This window comes from Nicotiana tabacum, chromosome 6, assembly GCF_000715075.1.
Source record: "Nicotiana tabacum cultivar K326 chromosome 6, ASM71507v2, whole genome shotgun sequence".
Classification (NCBI taxonomy): Eukaryota; Viridiplantae; Streptophyta; class Magnoliopsida; order Solanales; family Solanaceae; genus Nicotiana; species Nicotiana tabacum.
Window position 1 is genome coordinate 172751854 of NC_134085.1, and position 18507 is coordinate 172770360.

At 40.4% G+C, this 18507-nt stretch overlaps 1 protein-coding gene across 1 annotated transcript; it reads left to right on the top strand.

Moving 5' to 3' along the window:
- Positions 1 to 9893: 9893 nt before the first annotated feature.
- Positions 9894 to 12148, top strand: LOC107801406 (uncharacterized). The gene is made up of 3 exons (XM_016624734.2): positions 9894 to 10882; positions 11544 to 11594; positions 11772 to 12148. The coding sequence occupies exons 1-3, from the start codon at positions 10054 to 10056 to the stop codon at positions 11822 to 11824; spliced, it is 933 nt and encodes a 310-aa protein (XP_016480220.1). The 5' UTR covers positions 9894 to 10053; the 3' UTR covers positions 11825 to 12148.
- Positions 12149 to 18507: the final 6359 nt, after the last annotated feature.

Sequence of the window (18507 nt, forward strand, 5' to 3'; positions counted from 1 at the left end):
TGTGCTGATTTGTTATTATTGTTGTTAACCCGAGGTGATGAGAGAGAAATCTCAAATTACCCTCGTATTAGAGGATATGCGGACTATGAACTTCCACTAATCTCTCCTAACTACTCGGTGCGTCGCCTCACTCCTTTTGCCTTCCGTGGAGTGAGGTGGTACTATCCGCTAACTGTTGCATCTCGCACCGGTGCAACATATCAAGAAGTGGCTTCACAATAGTAGCACTGGCAAAATTCATACTGGCCAAATTTTTCACCCAGCCACTTCTTCATTCCTCTCCGCTCCTTCATCTTTTTCTGCTTCTTCTGCATCACTTTCCTCTTCTCCATCTTCTCCCTCGAAGATAGAATTTTGGAAGATCGAGATGAAGCCCATGAGGAGATGGTGCTCGAAGATACTTCCGCCAAGGATGCACCCCCGAGATTAGATTAGACTCTTGACTTTTATTATATGTACTTTTTTGCTTATTTCTTTCTGTGTAAGGACCCCTCGTGGGCTTTTGTGGTCATATGTAAGGACCCTTCGTGGGCTTTTGTAATCATGTTCTTATGAATACAAAGATATTTCTTTAATCTGATTTATGCTACATTTCCTTTTATCCGCGTTTGTGAAGAATTTGAATGCATGACTCCACTGATTGCTGTAAATATCGAGCCCTGGTGCATGTATTTTTTTTGGCTCTTGATTGATTAACATGATTCCCCGTAGAACCCTTCGCCATTCCTTGAACCGAGGTGCCGGATTGGATTGATAAACTCGGGTCATCGGGACCCCGACTTCGAGTTGAATGAGAGTAGGGCTTCAAACTCTCAGAACGAGACTTAGCCTTTTAGACCCCCGGGATAGTCCTCGAGGGGGGATTTGCTTGGTTGCCTGAGAATAATGATAGCCTTTAGGCTTTCGGGAGCAGTCCCCGAGTGGGGGTTCGCTCAAACTCGGGTTACCTGGAAACTTGTTTTGAACTCAGTGTAGATAGCCTTAAGGTGTTGCAGATAGATCCCGAATAGGGGCTTACCCGGGTTTAGATGGTACCTCGAGGCCAAGCCCATACGAGTAGGTTTTTAGAGCTTATCTTCTTTTTGAGAGAAGTCCTTGAGATCGGGTACCATCTCGAGGCTTATGATGATGTCAATGGCTCCTTGGAGCATATCTTCTTCTTGGTGGAGGTCCTTGAGATCGGGTACCATCTCGGGATGTGTAGTGATGTCATTGGCTTCCTGGAGCCTATTTTCTTCTTGGTGGAGGTTCTCAAGATCGGGTACCATCTCGGGACGTGTAGTGATATCATTGGCTTCCTAGAGCCTGTCTTCTTCTTGGTGGAGGTCCTCGAGATCGGGTACCATCTTGAGGCATGTAATGATATTGATGGCTCTTGAGAGCCTTTCTTCTTTTTTGATGTAGGTCCTCGAGATCGAGTACCACCTCGAGGCCTGTAATGATATTGATGGCTCTTGAGAGCCTTTCTTTTTTGGTGAAGGTACTCGAGATCGGGTACCATCTCGAGGCTTGGTTGATACGGGGGTCTCTGACCCCAAAACATCGTATGGCAGCGTCAAGTGTATGACATGGTTACAAAATGATCGAGGCGATCCCGCTGGCACATCTTCCCAAAACGATAAAAACTTTAGCTAGTATTTTTAATCGGCCTTTGAGGCAAGTGAATTGTCACTGCTTTTCCATATATAGGGTTGTCTTCACCCTTTTGAAGATTCTGCTATTCTGAGTAGTTATCCTCTTTTGTAGAGTTCTCCTTTCCTGCATTAGGTCCTCTATCATTTCAGTTTTGACGCTCTTGCTCAAATTTCTGCTCTAGTTCTCTAGTTTTACCACAGTCATGACTGCTACATCAGGGTCCGCTCGACAAGGAGAAGGGAGTTACGCCTCTGGTTCCCACCTGGTTGGCAGTGTGCCGTCAGTGCCAGGCGAGTCATCCTCTAGGCATTTTATTTCGGAGAGGAATCTCCCATCAGAAAAGTCTCCCAACGTTCTAGGTCATTAGGAGTAAGCCTCGAAGTTTACTTCTTCAATAGGAAATGAGCACCTTGAGTCGGCGAGGAAGGATTGTGGATGGGGAGAAAAGGTAGCATTATGGGTACCTTCCCCGGGAGAGAGCATTATGACCCATGTCGAGGGGTTTTTGAACGTGTATACATATCTCTTTACGTTGGGCCCCCTTGATAGGGTTGTGCTTGATATCTATCGAAAGTACCAGGTTACCTTGGCGTAGATTCATTCGTCATTTTGGCGGATAGTATTGATGATGAGGTTCTTTGCGGAGGAAGCAAGGCTTCAATTCACTCTTAGCCATCTCATTAGGCTGTACCGGCCTTTTCACCATCGAGGTCTGCTAACCTTACGATGCTGCTCCACTATGCCTTTTGTTGTTGATGACGAGGAAGACAGAGATCAGGGGTGGATGAGCCAATTCGTCCGAGTACAGACTATCGATACTATCCCTATGGAGTTTCTGCCATTTCCTGAGGAGTTGAATATTACATGTAAGTGGTATACTCGTGCCTCTGTAGTTTTTTAATTATGGCGAAGGCGGACTTTGTAAATATGCCTTTGTTTTCCTTTTCTGCAGCAATTTCATGGATGTCGTGCGAGGTCCCCGTCCTGCCGGATTGGGCTCGAAAGTTGGCAACCCACTCGACTTATAATGAGCATAAATGGAGAGCTTTGTCTAGGGGTAGATGGGAGGCAAAACACCATGGTACGTGCTATGTGATTTGCTCCCACCTTCCCTTTAACTTGAATGACACTTTCTCTTTCTGCGTATTAACTCTGTCAGGATCGAGGGATAATAATTATAATAAGCAGAAAAGGTCTTTGCAGGATAACAATGATTATAGCAAGACTAGTCCGGCCCAGAGGCTCATAGAGGGCGTGTTAGCCGAACCTGTAGCACCAGAGATCTATGAATTTAGAAAAACAGTCCCTCCTTCGCTGCCATCTTCCTTTTCCATCGAAGGTACTTTGAGGAATGAGGGATCCCTGCCGCCGACTTCTTCTCCTGTTGAAGGTACTTCGAGGGGCGTTCGAAGCCAGGGGCCATGTATGTCGGATGACCGTATACCAATCGGGAGTGGTTCTGTTAGGGTTGACAAAGCCGGGCTAGCAAATATGCGTTCAACTTTCTAGGGAGCTCAGCGGCTCTACTCCGTGGCGAGTTTTAGCTGATCACATTGGTTTTATAGTTTTTGCAATTTTTGCTTTCTTATCACGTTTCTCTTTTAAAGGCTTTTAACAAGCTCAAATCTGAGCTGCTTCACCGCGAGGCTAGGCTGTGGAAAGCCGTAGATGAGGAGAAATCCCTCAGGCTTCTTTGTGATGAAAGGGAAGACGATTTGGCACACTTGCGGTATGAGGCGAGTCGCATTTTAAACTATGAAAGCTACCTCGAGGAACATGTAACTTCTGTTTTAAGGGAGAGTATGTTTCCTTTTCTATCTTTTGAGGCTAATGTTTCATTTACTTCAGCTGCAAAAAAAGACAGAAGACCTGGAATGCCTTAGGAGCAAAGTTGGTCAAGCCAAGCGCGAGCGTGATGAGCTAAGGGCTCAGATGGACACCCGGATATCGGCTAAGAAATATGCTTTGGCCAAGGTTTCCGCCCTTGAAGTGCAACTTCGCAACGCTCACGAGAACAGTTTGGTCTGAACGGACATAATTCCAAGACTTGAGTCTGAGCTCCTGAAGATGAAGGCCAAAGTTGTGGATGCCCGGACTGAAGCCGTAATAATCTGAGCTAAGGGTGATAAGAAGGTGGCTGTATATTTGAAGGAGGCTGCCGATGCTCGTGCTGAGCTAAGGGGGGCTCTCGACCAGGGTAGTAGGAATAAAGAGTACGCGAGGTGCAAATCTCGGAGGGAAACCCTCGAGGAAATTCATGCCAGGGACTTCGATCTCTTGGAAGAGATAAAACACGCAAAGGCGAAAGAATATGATACTAAGTTCATTCTGTCTGATGCCAAAGATGGCGAGGAAAAAGTCAACGGTCCATAGTCCCCGAGGGGGACATAGATTAGATTAGGCCTTTCCTTTCTTGTTTCGCGTAGAGTGCTTTCAAAGAACTTTGTAAATGAAGCTTGTATTCCCTCACATATATGTATAAAAGGAAATCTCGCAGTTTTATTTTTCATGGATTTCCCTTTGCCTTGATTTTAGCCAGATGAACTGGTCTTCGAGTTAAAAGGAATCCTAAGATTCATGGTATGGCCCTGGGGCTTATTGGGCTGGCCCGTAGGCTCTTACGCGCTTGGTTGGTACGACCTTTTAGTGTGAGCCAGCATTGAGTTCTTATGCTCTTGCTCTTAGGCGTAACTAGTTAATTGTTTTGGGTTCAGTATCCGAATCGTGTTTCGACTAGAGCTCATTCGACCCTCAAGTTTTTGAATTTAAAGCTGGCCTTTACGCTCTTACGTGTCGGGTCGGTACGACCTCTTGTATGGGTTGGCGACAGTGGCTCATACGCATTGGGTCGGTACGATCTCTTAAATGGGCTGGCCACAATGTCTCTTACACATTGGGTCGATACGACCTCTTGTATAAGCTTTATTTTTCCCTCGTTAAGGACTTTTTGAAATTGTGTTTGCCTCGTTCTTCGACGGTTCTCTAGAAACCTCGATTGTAAGTCGTTATATGGCGATGATCGAGCACCTCAGTAGGTTTGGCTCGATGGTTGAGTATCTCGAAGCCTATAGTTTGGAGTTGACAAGGTCGAAATTCTTTTGTCTATGTTGAGGGCAGCTTGTTTAACCGGTTCTTTTTGAAGTATTTTTGAAGTAATTGAAGGCCTATGATTTTATAGCGACGGTCGGGCGTCCCCGAGTCACGTTAGTTTGGCTGGTACAGCCTTGTGACCGCAGTCATTTGTGTTTGGCCGGAGCCTTTCAGTCCCCGAGTGAAGTAGTTTCGGTGTCTATATCGAGGGTATGGCCTTTTAGGGATCTTACAAGTTCGATATATAGACTTAACTTTAAGATCGGGTTTATGACTTTAGTAAGGTCTTACAAGTTATACATGCCTTTGAGGTCTTACAATTTTGGTTACTTGGTACAAGTATGGTTCATGCCTAGCTTGAGGTCTTACAGATATTGTCACTGGGTACAAGTGTGGTTCATGCCTTTCTTGAGGTCTTACAGATATTGTTATTGCCTTATATAGGTCTTACGAGACCGAGACTGCCCGCACGTGGTCTTGTGGCCTCGGTTTTTGATAAATCAATAGGGGTGGCGATTGGCAGTAGTCCCCGAGTCATCGAGGGTTTCTTGGCTCGGGAGCCATTACTTGTAAACTTGGTATTGCCTCATTGAGGGCTTATGATTTTGGGGTTTCCGACCCGGAGGTCATGTGGACATGAGTTTTCGACGCCAGTCCCTGAGTGTTTGGAACGTTTTTGGCTTTGGAGCCATTTTGTGATCTTGATGTCGCCTCATTGAGGGCTTATGAGTTTGAAGCTCCGATCCAGGGGTCAAACGGCTTTGAGTTATTGACGCCAGCACCCGAGTATTCGGGACATTTGGCTCTGGGACCATTTTTTGCAAAAGATACCGAGCTTCCTTGAAATGCAAAATGCTTTGATGAAGGGGAAAGTGTACTTTGATTACTTTGTACAAGTATACATGTTTTTGCTGTTACGGGCTCGGTTGTTCTATGCAGACAAGGTTCGTTTGGTTGTTTGGCCCGATACATTATTTTCCTATCGAGACCCCACTTAGTGCATCTTGACTTCTCCGAGACCCCATTTAGTGCATCTTGGCTTCTCCGAGTAGGTGACCTTCCGAAGGGATACCCCCCCCCAGTATTCGAGGTTGATTGAAGAGAAACCTTGAATACTTGTTAAGTTCTCCTTAGGTAGCATATAGATGTTGTCTCGTTAAAAACCTTGCCGGTAAAACCCTTCTTGGGATAAAAATCCGGTCAAAGAAAAAGAGTGCAACACATGCTTTTGAAACCTAAGGCCTTCGAGTTGGGAAGCACTTCGGCCGTTTCGATCGAATACCTGCATTCAGGTTAGTACAAAATGTAACTAAAAAGGGAGATGGCCATACCTTAGTGTTGACGGCGCTTCGGATCTCGACGTGATTCAATCGTTTGTTATGAGGACTCGGTGTGATCCTTCGTTTTGTTCAGTTGGGCGTAGCCGAGAATGTAGCTTGCTATCGCTATTTCACTGTTTGCTTGTCCTTTGGATCCTTCGAAGGTGGAGGTACTGGTGTCGGCATCACATCGTGCACTACGAACATTTCTCTTGCCGCATGCTATTTACCGTAGACGGTTTTTATCCCATCCTTTGTCGGGAATTTCATCATTTGATGGAGGGTGGATAGTACTGCTCTCATGCAGTGTATCCACGGCCTTCCGAGCAAGGCATTGTATCTCATGTCTCCTTCGATGACATGGAATTTGACATTTTGGGTTGTGCCGGCCATGTTGACTGGGAAGGTGATTTCCCCTTTCATTGTTTCTCTCGCCATGTTGAATTCGTTGAGGACTCGCGAGGCGGGCACGATTCGGTCAAGCAGTCCAAGCTGCTCTACCACCCTCGACCTGATAATGTGGTCGAGCTACCTAGATCCACAAATACACGTTTAATTTGAAATGTATTCACAAGGAAAGAGATTACTAGTGCATCGTTGTGGGGTTGAGACATGGTCTCAATGTCCTCGTCGCTGAATGTGAGAGCATCTTCGGGTATGTAACCCCGAGTTCGCTTTTCTCTAGTGACAGATATTTTTGTTCTTCTGATCATAGGTTCTTGTGGGGGCATCGATGCCTCCTAAGATCATGTGGATGACGTGTTGTGGCTCATTTATTTCGTTCTTCTTGGTCGCCTCTCTTTCTCGAAACTGAATTTTGGTCCGGTCGCTGTGGAATTCTCGGATGTGACCTTTGCTGAGTAGTCGGGCTACTTCTTCCCGGAGCTGGTGGCAATCCTCGTCCCTGTGGCCATGTGTGTTGTGAAATTCACACATTAAGTTATGATTTCTTTGTGAAGGATCTGATTGTACAAACCTAGGCCCCCTGGTGTCCCTGATTTTACTGATGGCGAATACGATGTTTGAAACATCGACATTGAGGTTGTATTCTGACAAGCGAGGTGCCTCCGTTGGCCCTGTATGCCTATCGAATCCAGCTTTACTGACAAGTCTCCGGGGGTTCTGGCCTCGATCCATTCTTCGGTCATTGTGGGGTATGTTGCGCCTCAGGGCATTTCTTCTATCTTCAGGGTATGGTTGGTATATCTCTTTATTCGGCTTTGACTCCTTCGACGGGCGCCTGCTAGGATATACCGAGCCCGAGGGGGCTCCTAGTTGGTCGTCTTCGACCCTGATCTTTGATTGGTATCGGTTGTGGATGTCTGACCAAGTCATGGCAGGGTATTCAATCAAATTCTGTTTCAGCTGTTTCGAAGCCACCGAACTTCGTTCATTCAAACCTTGAGTAAAGGCCTGTATTGCCCAGTCGTCGGAGACTGGTGGTAGTTCCATTCGTTCCATTTGAAAGCAAGACATGAACTCTCGCAGTATCTTGTTCTCTTTTTGCTTGATTTTGAAAACGTTGGATTTCCTTGTAGCTACTTTGATGACACCAGCATGCACCTTTATGAAAGAATCTGCCAGCATGGCAAATGAATCTATTGAGTTTGGGGCCAGGTTGTGATACCACATCATTGCCCCTTTAGAAAGCGTTTCTCCGAACTTCTTCAGTAGGACGGACTCGATCTCATCATCCTTCAGGTCGTTGCCTTTCACTGCACAAGTGTAAGCAGTAACGTGTTCATTGGGGTTTGAGGTTCCGTTGTACTTCGAAAGGTCTGGCATCCTGAACTTCTTCGGAATGGGTTTTGGAGCCGCTTCCTGTGGGAACGGATTCTGCACGAACTTCTTTGAATCCATACCTTTCAGGATCGGGGGTGCGCCCAGAATTTGGTCGACCCTGGAATTGTAGGTCTCGACCTTTTTGTCATTGGCTTCTATCTTCTTCTTGCCCGACTCGATCCTCTTTGTGAGGTCCTCGAGCATCTTTATGATAGTGGGGTCGGCTGCCGACCCGTTGTTGCTTGATCTTTCTAGTGCCTACTCAGTCCGAGGGGCTATTCTCGAGGTCGTTGTACTTGGGGTTTTTTGGTGACTCTGTAGCTGAGCAATTACCAGTTGTTGTGCCTACAACATTTCAAAAATAACGTGAAGGCTAACCTCTTGTTCCTCCCGAGCTGGGGTTTTTTGGACTTCTTGTTAGTCTCCGTGATGTACGCTCCTGTTAGTGTAGGAGCTTATATCGACGTGTTGGGCATCGTGTGAGACCAGATCCACGGGAATTGGTTCTGGTGCATTCTCAGGGTTTCGTGGTGGTACACCAACACCTGGAACATCCACACCATTGTCTCCATGGTCCTCAAGATTGTTGTTTACTGAGTTAGACATTTTGACCTGAAATCGAAGATCTTGGGATAGAAAAAGTGTGAAAGGTAACCTGAGTTATGTAGTTAAACAGCAAGAAAATAATCACTATTATTTTTAGCCCCACGGTGAGCACCAAACTATTTACCCTGAAAATGGTAATAACAATTAAATTTGATTTTGTGGTTCTAAAAATACATGATCTATTTTTATGCTAGTTGTTAGGCAATGGATGTTAAGTAAAAGATTAAAAAGCAAGATTATAGCTTAGGGATGATGTGATAATCAAACCACACGGCTGGAGATTGGGGGCTCGAGCTGGCGTATATGGGACCTCAAGGTCGAGTTGGATGACCAGCTTAGAGCAATCAAGGGAGGGCTAACAGTTATGAGAGCTATGATGATGGCTCTTTATGATCAATGATAAACAATAAATGAAGAACAATCAATAGAACACAATGAACATAAGCAATAAATGGTGTAATGAGAGCAAGAGAATATGTTAGAGAGCAGAGAGAATGTTCTTGTGTATTCAATATTAAGTAACAGATCCCCTACAAAATGACAAGGATCCCCTTTATATATGAGGGGGAATCCCAACATAGTACAAATATTTTTATTACAAAGATATGGAGCTGGTACAACTAGTTAATGCCATGATGTGGACTTAGACTAGCCTAACAGGCTTTGTCAGCTCTAGCTACGCGCCTTGGGAACTTCCCACTTTTTCACCATAACCGCCGATCTATACTTCCCCAAAGTCGGGCGCCGATAGTCCCTCGGGGGTGAATCTCAACCATAGCCTCGAGCCTTTGAAGACATGCCTACGAGGCATCATAATGACGGAAAATTGGACCCTCCGATTTTACTGTATACAGTAGTCTTTTATTAAAGAAGGGCAAAATCGTATTTTTAAAACGCTTTTAACAATAAAAACGGGTACGAATACAAACGGAAAAATAAAACGAGTACAAGTTAAAAATGGGCGACCAAATAGGGTGTCCATGTAATTTTTACGATTAAGATAAATTGAGTTCAATAAATGGACGGGTCAATAACCAGCCATATTGGTTAGTATGAATGAATTTCATCCATGTGAGACTAATTATATGAAATCATGAATCACTAAGGAGTATTCCCATTCGATGGACATCAGATTCATGTTCGTGCTCAATGGCCCAACCTGCATTAAAACTCGGGGCCATTCACTACCATTATGATCCTATTCTGAATTAAACTTAACCATAAAGCAACCCAACACGCATCATATCTTCAAAATTTCTACTACTCTGCAGTGCCTAAAAGCAAGTTAAAGCAAACAGAAAAGCTAAAAAGTCAGCCAAATCTTCTTAAAGAAACCAGAATGTCCTCCCAAAAAAGATAAAATTAAAGCTGGAAAAGTAGATATAAAAACCCATATTAACATATTCAACTCAGACTCTCCCACTCATCATGTGCATAAATTAAAGTCCCACTCCCTTAAATCATGCACTCTAATTTACCCCTAATAATATCACCATTTTCTTAGCATCCCAAGCAAAGTATCTATCAACTTTTTCTTTTCCAAATTTAAGAAAAGAAAAATTGTATCTTTCAATACACAAGTCTTTCTTTCCCATTCAGGCTCATTGCTCTTCACTCAGCAATGGCTTATCTTCTCTCAGCTTTTATTTTCATTATATTTCAAACAGCACTACTCCTAAAATCAGCTCATAGCTACGGCCAAGCAGCACATACATGCAGATCATACTGTGGAAACTTAACAGTCGATTACCCATTCGCAATTCAATCCGGCTGCGGCCACTCAGGCTACAGGGACCTCTTATTTTGTATCAATGATGTTCTTATGCTTCACATTAGCTCTGGATCCTATCGCGTTTTGGACATCGATTACGCTTACGAATCCCTCACTTTAGACGATCCTCACATGTCAACTTGCTCCTCCATCGTATTCGGTAATCGCGGCAACGGCTTCGTCGTAGAGCGGTGGCGTGAGCCGTACTTAAACCCTACGGCGGATAATGTGTTTATGCTGCTAGGTTGCTCGGCGGAATCGCCGCTGTTCCAAGGTTTTCCGGGGAAGCATTTGCCGTGTAGGAATGTTTCCGGGATGGGTTGTGAGGAGTATTATGGGTGTCCGGCCTGGAATATAATTGGGCCGAGAAAAGTGGGCTCATCAGTGTATGGATCAGGCCCACCTGAATGCTGTTCAGTTTCATTTGAAGCTATTAAAGCTATTAATTTGACTAAACTTGGTTGTCAAGGGTATAGTAGCGCGTATAGCTTAGCTCCACTGAGAGTAGATGGACCTCATGGTTGGTCTTATGGGATAAGAGTGAAATACTCAGTTGAAGAAGGTGGCTCTTTTTGTAAAGCTTGTGAAGCAACAGGTGGATCTTGTGGCCATAATGTTAAGGATTTTAGCAGTTTGTGTATGTGTGGGACGTGGAATTCTACTTCCAATTGCGATTCAGGTAATGTACATCCAAAACTCCCACAAATCAACTTCTTTTTAAAGAAAATTGAATTTACATTCCTACTCCTTTCCTTTTAGTATAAGTAAATGGAAGAATATTATATTTTCTTATTTAGAAACAATTAAACTTTAAAATTAACATTTTTACCTTAATAAAATAATTTATAGTTACACAATTTTATGATTGGTTTTAAAATCACAAATTTTAAAAGTCTTATTTTCTCTAAAATTTCATGCCTAATCAAATATTGTCACATAAATTGAGACGGATGGAGTAGTTTTTGATTGAATTAAAAAATATATATTGATATTGTAATAGTACAAGGTGGAGGATTGAAGACGTGATTAACGTTTTATAAGTATTAATAATTGAAAATGTCTAAATTGCTGTAAGTTGATATGAGGAGATAAGAGTTAATACAGTTTTAAAGGAAAATGATTTTGGACCATAAGAAACTTTCCCATTTCGACGGGAAATATATTTTATTGAAGAAAAATATTTATGGTTCCAAATAACCAAACAGAGGAAAGTTGTTTCATCTGGTAAACTAATTTTGGGAGAAAATATTTTCTGCCAAAACTAAGCACATCCTAAAATTTCTTTATTTACTTGTAATTTTGCATCATGTGCTTAACCAAATTGAACATCTTATATGCAGTCCACTCAGCTTCGCATAGAAGAACTTGGTCGTTAATGGATGTACTAACAGGTATGGATTCATTTATGACAAGTTAAATTAGTAACCTAAAAAATAATGCAACGTAACTTTTCATAATAAATTAAATTATATTGATAGTATAAAATTTTCAATAACAATGACAGCTAATATAAGTTAAATCCTTGAATAGTTATTTCCAGAAACTAACTAAGCTCTGATAAAATGTAGGATTCTTATGTTGTATCGTCGTCTGGAATCTCTCCACCAAACTTGGACTGTAGGAAAAACAAAGGCGTTTTGTGTTGATTGATCCAAAATGAGCGGCTCAAATGTGCTTAGCAGAAGAATATACAGAGCAACTAATGTCAATGCTATATCTCACAGTTTAAGAGACTGTAATGCTGTGCTAGAAAAGAGGAACGTCAATTTGATATTTATTGGTTTTGAAACTTAATTTCTTCTTTTTCTCTTTGCCGTTTTTTGTAGTACTCCTTAAGTTTTGTGGTGAGTACCTAATTTTTCAATTTTGGCTCAAGAATGAAGAATTTGATTGTATGTTATGAATGTAAACACATAGAGGCAACAGGTTATGCTTGATTCTTCAAGTTACTGTATAATTGAAGATGTTGCAACAAAATATTACTCCATCCGTCTTAATTTATCTGTTTTATACGTCCCTTAAGAAACGCTAATTAGGAGAAAGTTTGGATTATTTTACCCTTATCTATGTCTTAAGATATGATTGTTCTTCATTAAATATTTACTCTATTTATATGCTATCTCCAATTTCAAGAACAATATTGTTAAGGGTAAAATAAAAAAAATTATAATTTGTCTTGAACTTCTAAAATAACATATAATGTGAGACAACTATATTTAGAAATCACAGACACATAGTTTGAGACAGAGGAATATAAACCTTCTTCTTATTGCTATTTATTTCTCTTATTGATAATCTTTTATTAAATTGGCTTTGATAATATTTAAATTTTTTATATCATCACTAATACTACAATATACAAGTTAAGTGTGACATTTTTAATTCCGTAACTGATCAACAAGCTTCATATAGAGTGGGACAAGCGACTTATTGGTAAAACATTACTCAACTGTTTCTCTTGTTCATGCATGGCTGATGCTAACCATCCTCTTCTTCCTCCTGCCCCCAATCCCAAACCCCAACCCTGAATTTGTCTGCTACAACTGCCATCGAAGGCCATTTGATACTTCATCCGTTTATCAACTCATCACATCAACACCCATGAACGTCCATAATGTCACAATTTCTTCCGGTGGCCGACCGATTTGGCGGCTTACCAGCAAGAAATCCACCATTAACGCTATGTTTCTTCCATTTTCTTCCCTTTGTCTTCTCTTTTCTTAAATTAAATAATATATTTATCTTCTTATCAAAATGACACAATTTCTTCATTTTGAGTAAAATCTCTTTTTAACAGAAGAGGGTGCTGTCTCATGGACTACTGCCATCGAAGGCCGTTTGATAGCTCATCGCATCAATACCCATGAATGTCCATAATATCACAATTTCTTCCGGTGGCCGACCGATTTGGCAGCTCACCAGCAAGAAATCCACCGTTAACGGCATGTTTCTTCCATTTCCTTCCCTTTGTCTTCTCTTTTCTTAAATTAAATAATATATTTATCTCCTCATCAAAATGACACAATTTCTTCATTTTGAGTAAAATCTCTTCTTTAACAGAAAAGGGTGCTGCCTCATGACTACCATTGATAAAATATTTCAATGCCTTGAACATTAATATCAAAGGTTTCAAGATACGACTATTACCATAGCTTAACACAAGCTAGTTCAAGTTATAATTCAAAGAGTAAATATGACCACATACCTTTACATATGTATTTGGAATACCCAATCAAGTTGTAATTAATATTATAACTATAAGCAACGGAGGCTCCATAAAATTAGTGGCCTAAAGTTAAATTTTAAAAAGAGGCCTTATACTTTTTTATAAGTACGTACACACACATATATGAAAAAGGTTAATTTTGTCATTTTTTCATACTTGTTGTTTATACTATATATTCTTAAATGACATAAAGTCTTTAACTTCATATAGTAATATTATTATTTATATTAGAAAAGGATAATTTAAATAAATGAGATGTTAGACATGTATTTGCAATATGTTATCTTTGATATTGTTGTAAAAAATGTATTTACTAATATGATTTAAGTAGTTTAATTCAAAGTTTTGAAATTTTTTTTACTGTTAAAGAGTAGACACCTTTCTTTTTTTAAAAAAAAAAATTTGTACTTTTTTATTTTTCTACAAACATTAATATTGTCTAATTTGAAATAAAATTATAAAATCCATTATTAAAAATTTCGGGAGACCTAAATCAAGGCTTTACTAGTCTCCTGCTAGAGCCACTTGTCCATCCTTGACATTCTCAATAAGATTCATAGAGTCTCACTTAAGATAAGTCAACAATGACAAGAACATTAATGGAAGTGAGTGTGTCATTCAGTTATCAAATGTGAATGAAGCTGGTGGAACAGTACGTTCATGATGGAGCAATAGTTTATAAATAATTGTCGATCGTCAATGAAGGGCGACTCAACATAACTGGTGGCCTAAAAACAAAATATATTAAAAAGACCCTGAAACTTTTTTTATAAAATCCATTTAATATTGAGAGAGAAAAAACCCTACATGACTTTGATTTAGTGGTGAGAGCACAACTCATTAGGCACATGTAATATGGTATTGAATTCTTCCTTTAAGTGAAAATGGTAAAGGGTGAGCCCATTATCCATCGTGTTTTGAACCTTGCGACATTTATCTCGGGGATTTCTTAGTTAAAAAAGATGAGATACAAAAGAACTTGCTTTCTGGTGGGTGGATAAATTAAATGTGACAAAAAGGAATAGTTAATTTGGTTATACATTTCTTCAATTATCTTACTATTTCAGGATCTTACTATTTCTGCAACTTCTCAAGGCAAAAAATGGTCTGATTGACCATCTGAAACTCACCCGAGGCCCCCAGAACCTCAACCAAAGCCACCAACACATCCTAAAACCTCATTCAAACTTGTTCTAATCATCTAAACACCTCAAACAACACCAAATCCATCAATTCCCATCGAATTCAAGCCTAAGTTTTCTAAAAATTTCCAAAATACGTTTTCGATAAAAAACCCAACCAAACCACGTCCGAATGACCTGAAATTTTGCACATGTATCACAAATGACATAACGAAGCTCAACTCTCGGAATTCCATTCCGTTCCTCAGATCAAAATCTCACCTATCAACCGAAAATCGCCAAAATACTAACTTCGCCAATTCAAGCCTAAATCTTCCACGAACTTCCATAATGCATTTCGATCACGCTCTCACGACCCAAATCACCTAATGGAGCTAACCAAATCATAAAAATTTCGATCCGAGCTCATATACAAATAAGTCAACTCTTGGTCAAACCTTTCAAATTCAAAGCTTTCAACTAAGACTGTTCTTTCAAATTCATTCCGATTTTCCTGAAAACCAAAACCAACGATCTACACTAGTCATAATACATTACACGTGGAAAGTCATGCCCCAGAACTGGCGATCAAGGTGCAAAAGCTCAAGATGACTGGTCGGGTCGTTACAGCCACCCTCTACCCCCACCCCCGCGCGCAAACCCCCTCAAAAAAAATTTGTATTTTTATTTTTCTGCACCTCCCCCACTACCCTCTGAAAACCCCAAAAAATATTTTTACTTTTTTTTGGTATTTTCCATTTTTTTTTTTGGTTTTCTGCACCCCCCCCCCCCCCCGCAAACCCCCTCAAATTTTTTTTTAAAACTTTTTTTTATAATTTCAATTTTATGTTTTATGTGTTTTTCTGCCCCACTCACCCACCCCAATCCCCGCCCCCACCCTTAAAATATTTTTCAACTTACATGTTTAAGGTAAAAAAAAAAATTTATGCAAGAAGGGCATGGTTCTAAAACATGGGTCAAGTTGGGCGGGTTGGGTTATGATCCATTGTTTAGACCATCTTAACCCAACCCATCTTAACCCAAGTACACTTTGGGCTAGGTTGGACAATGACCGATTTATTGACCTAACCCAACATGACCCGCCCAAATTCAGCCCAACCCGCCTATTTGCCACCCCTAGTGGTAAGTAGATATTATACAAGGAAATAACATAGGAATGATAAAAAAATTACATTTTTACTAAAAGAAAAAGAAAACGGGGTAGATTGAAAAGAATGTTAAAATCGGGGTTAGAACGGTGTCAAAATAGCATTAATTAGCAATGGAATTGACCATATTAACATTTACTATCTCACATAAATACTCCTAACACACATTCCAACAATATTTACTCCAAAGACAATGTAGGAAAAAAATAATTAATTCATTCTTGAAATCTGGAAAATCACTTATTTTGGACCACAAGAAAAAAGCCAAAAAATCACTCATTTTGGACCGGAGGGAGTATAAAATTGAGAAATTTTCATAAAGCACTATCTTTTAGTAGTAATTAGCCATCTATAGATACCATTTGCTATATTACGGATTATAGATACCTTTTTTGTGGTTATAAGATGTATTTGATGTATTTAAGCTATTGTATTCATGAATACAGTAGCAAAAATAGGCGTAAATCAGGGAAGTCCAACTATTCAGTTGTTGTATTCGAGTGTATTCGACTGTATTCACGGAGTGAAACATGGGATTACAGCTGGACAGACTATTGTATTCGACTGTATTAACGGCGTGAAATAGGGGATTACACTATTTTTAAAACGGAAAGTTAATCAATTAATATAATAGACTCCTAATATAACTCAATAAACTCAATTATAACACACAAATTTTATATTTTCAGTTATAAAAAAGATTCTCAACCGAAAAATACCCCAAAAATATAGCAATATTCAGAGAAATTATATAATACATTTGAATACAAAAATTATATTAATTAAAAAAAATATGAATACATTCATGGCTGTCACGACCCCAAACCGGCCCGGTCGTGATGGCGCCTCTCATGAAGACAAGGCCAGCCGACACAATACTCACATTAACCCTTTTATCATTAAGAGTCATTTCTAAAACTTTAATTAAAAAATATTTCATAATATAAGTCTACATGAACAGTGCGGAAATAATATACAAGCTCGACATCGGGGTGTCACTAGTCATGAGTATCTATCAAGGTCTGAATACAACAAGAGTCTGAGAATGTACTAAACACAGTAATAGAAATGAGAGGAAGGAACTGGTGCTGCGAACGTCGTGCAACCACCTTGCTAACTCTGATGACTCCGCGTCTGAACAATCAACACCTGCTACCGGGTTCCGAAATACCTGAATCTGCACACGAGGTGCAGGAAATAATGTGTGTACTCTAACCCAGCAAGTAATAAGAGTGAATAAAGACTGAGCAGTAGGAAATAATGAATTCACATTTATGTTAACCCAATAAGCACAACACGCTTTCAATTCAGAATACGTGTCAGTCGTCTCATTTAAAATTCAGCTTTTGGTAAAAATCATTTAAAATACCTTCCAGCAATTTCAGTAGGGGTTAAATGCCATTTGTAATAAAAAAGATGAAAACCATAATCGGCCCCTCGGGCAAAACATAGTTCGTAAAACAGCCCCTCGGGTAAAATAATAATCATAAACACCTCATAACTTGAAAATCTCAGTGGAAATAACCAATGCCAAATCAATGATTAAATTCTGAACATCTCATAAATCCCAGTTTAAAGGAAAGTTGTTTTAAAAAACATTTATCTAGCATTTTTGACAGAGGATCAGTGTAAAGATGAGTGAAAACAACCATTTAAATCAACATATTCGATAGAAACTCACTCTAAGGAGAAGTGAAAATCAATAAGTTCATAATCAGACCATTCAAGCAAACATCACTCATGTGCATGTATATATCTATCGCTTCTCGCGCTAGCCTCTCAGTCACTCGTGACTCAACTCCTACCAATCAGGACTCACACTCAGCACTCACGCTTAACAGGTACCAAATAGTATCCGCTGCGGCATGCAGCCCGATCTATAGATATATAATCCTCACAACTAGGCCCTCGGCCCCTCTCAGTCATTAACCTCACCATCAGACTCTCAGTCTATCTCAGTTATCAATCTCACAATCAGACCCTCGGTCTATCTCAGTAAAATAGGGAACTCAGCCCAAAACAGTTTCCACATTTTTAAGAATATAGTGATAAAGCCAGATTTGAACATTAAACAGGTAAAACATGACTGAGAATATGCTTTCAAACAAATAGAGTGAGGAAAGATAGTAAAAATACCCCTAAGGGTCTCAACAAGTCGGCACAAGGCCCCAAACATGGCATACAACCCAAATTATAATAATATCAAACAGTTAACTATCAAAAACGCATTAAAATAGTTGTTCGGGATGGACTAGGTCACAATCCCCAGCGGTGCTCTACCCCACGCTCATCATCTAGCGTGTAAGTCACCTCAAAATAACACATCGATGTGTAAATCCGGGGTTTCAAAGCCTCAGGACAGTATTTACAATCATTACTTACCTCGAACCGGCGAAATCTCTAGCTCGCGACGCCTTTGCCCCTCAAATTGGCCTCCACGAGCGTCGAATCTATCCAAAATCCGAACGAATACATCACAATATGCTAAGGGAACAAAGCCCAAGCGAAAACAATCAATATCTGGCACAAATCCCGAAATTACCAAAACCTGAGCCCCGGGCCCACTTCTCGAAACTCAAAATTTTTCGCATCATTAGGTTCCTTATCTCCCCACGAGTTCATACATATCAAAAGTTCTCAAATCCGACCCCAAATGGTTCTTCAAATCCCAAATCAAAAGTCCAATTTCTCAAGCCCTAGTTCTTCAATTTTAGGCTTAGTTCCATGATTAATTAGGTGAAATTCACACATGAATCGAGTATTGAGTTCAAAAATGTTACCTCCAGGT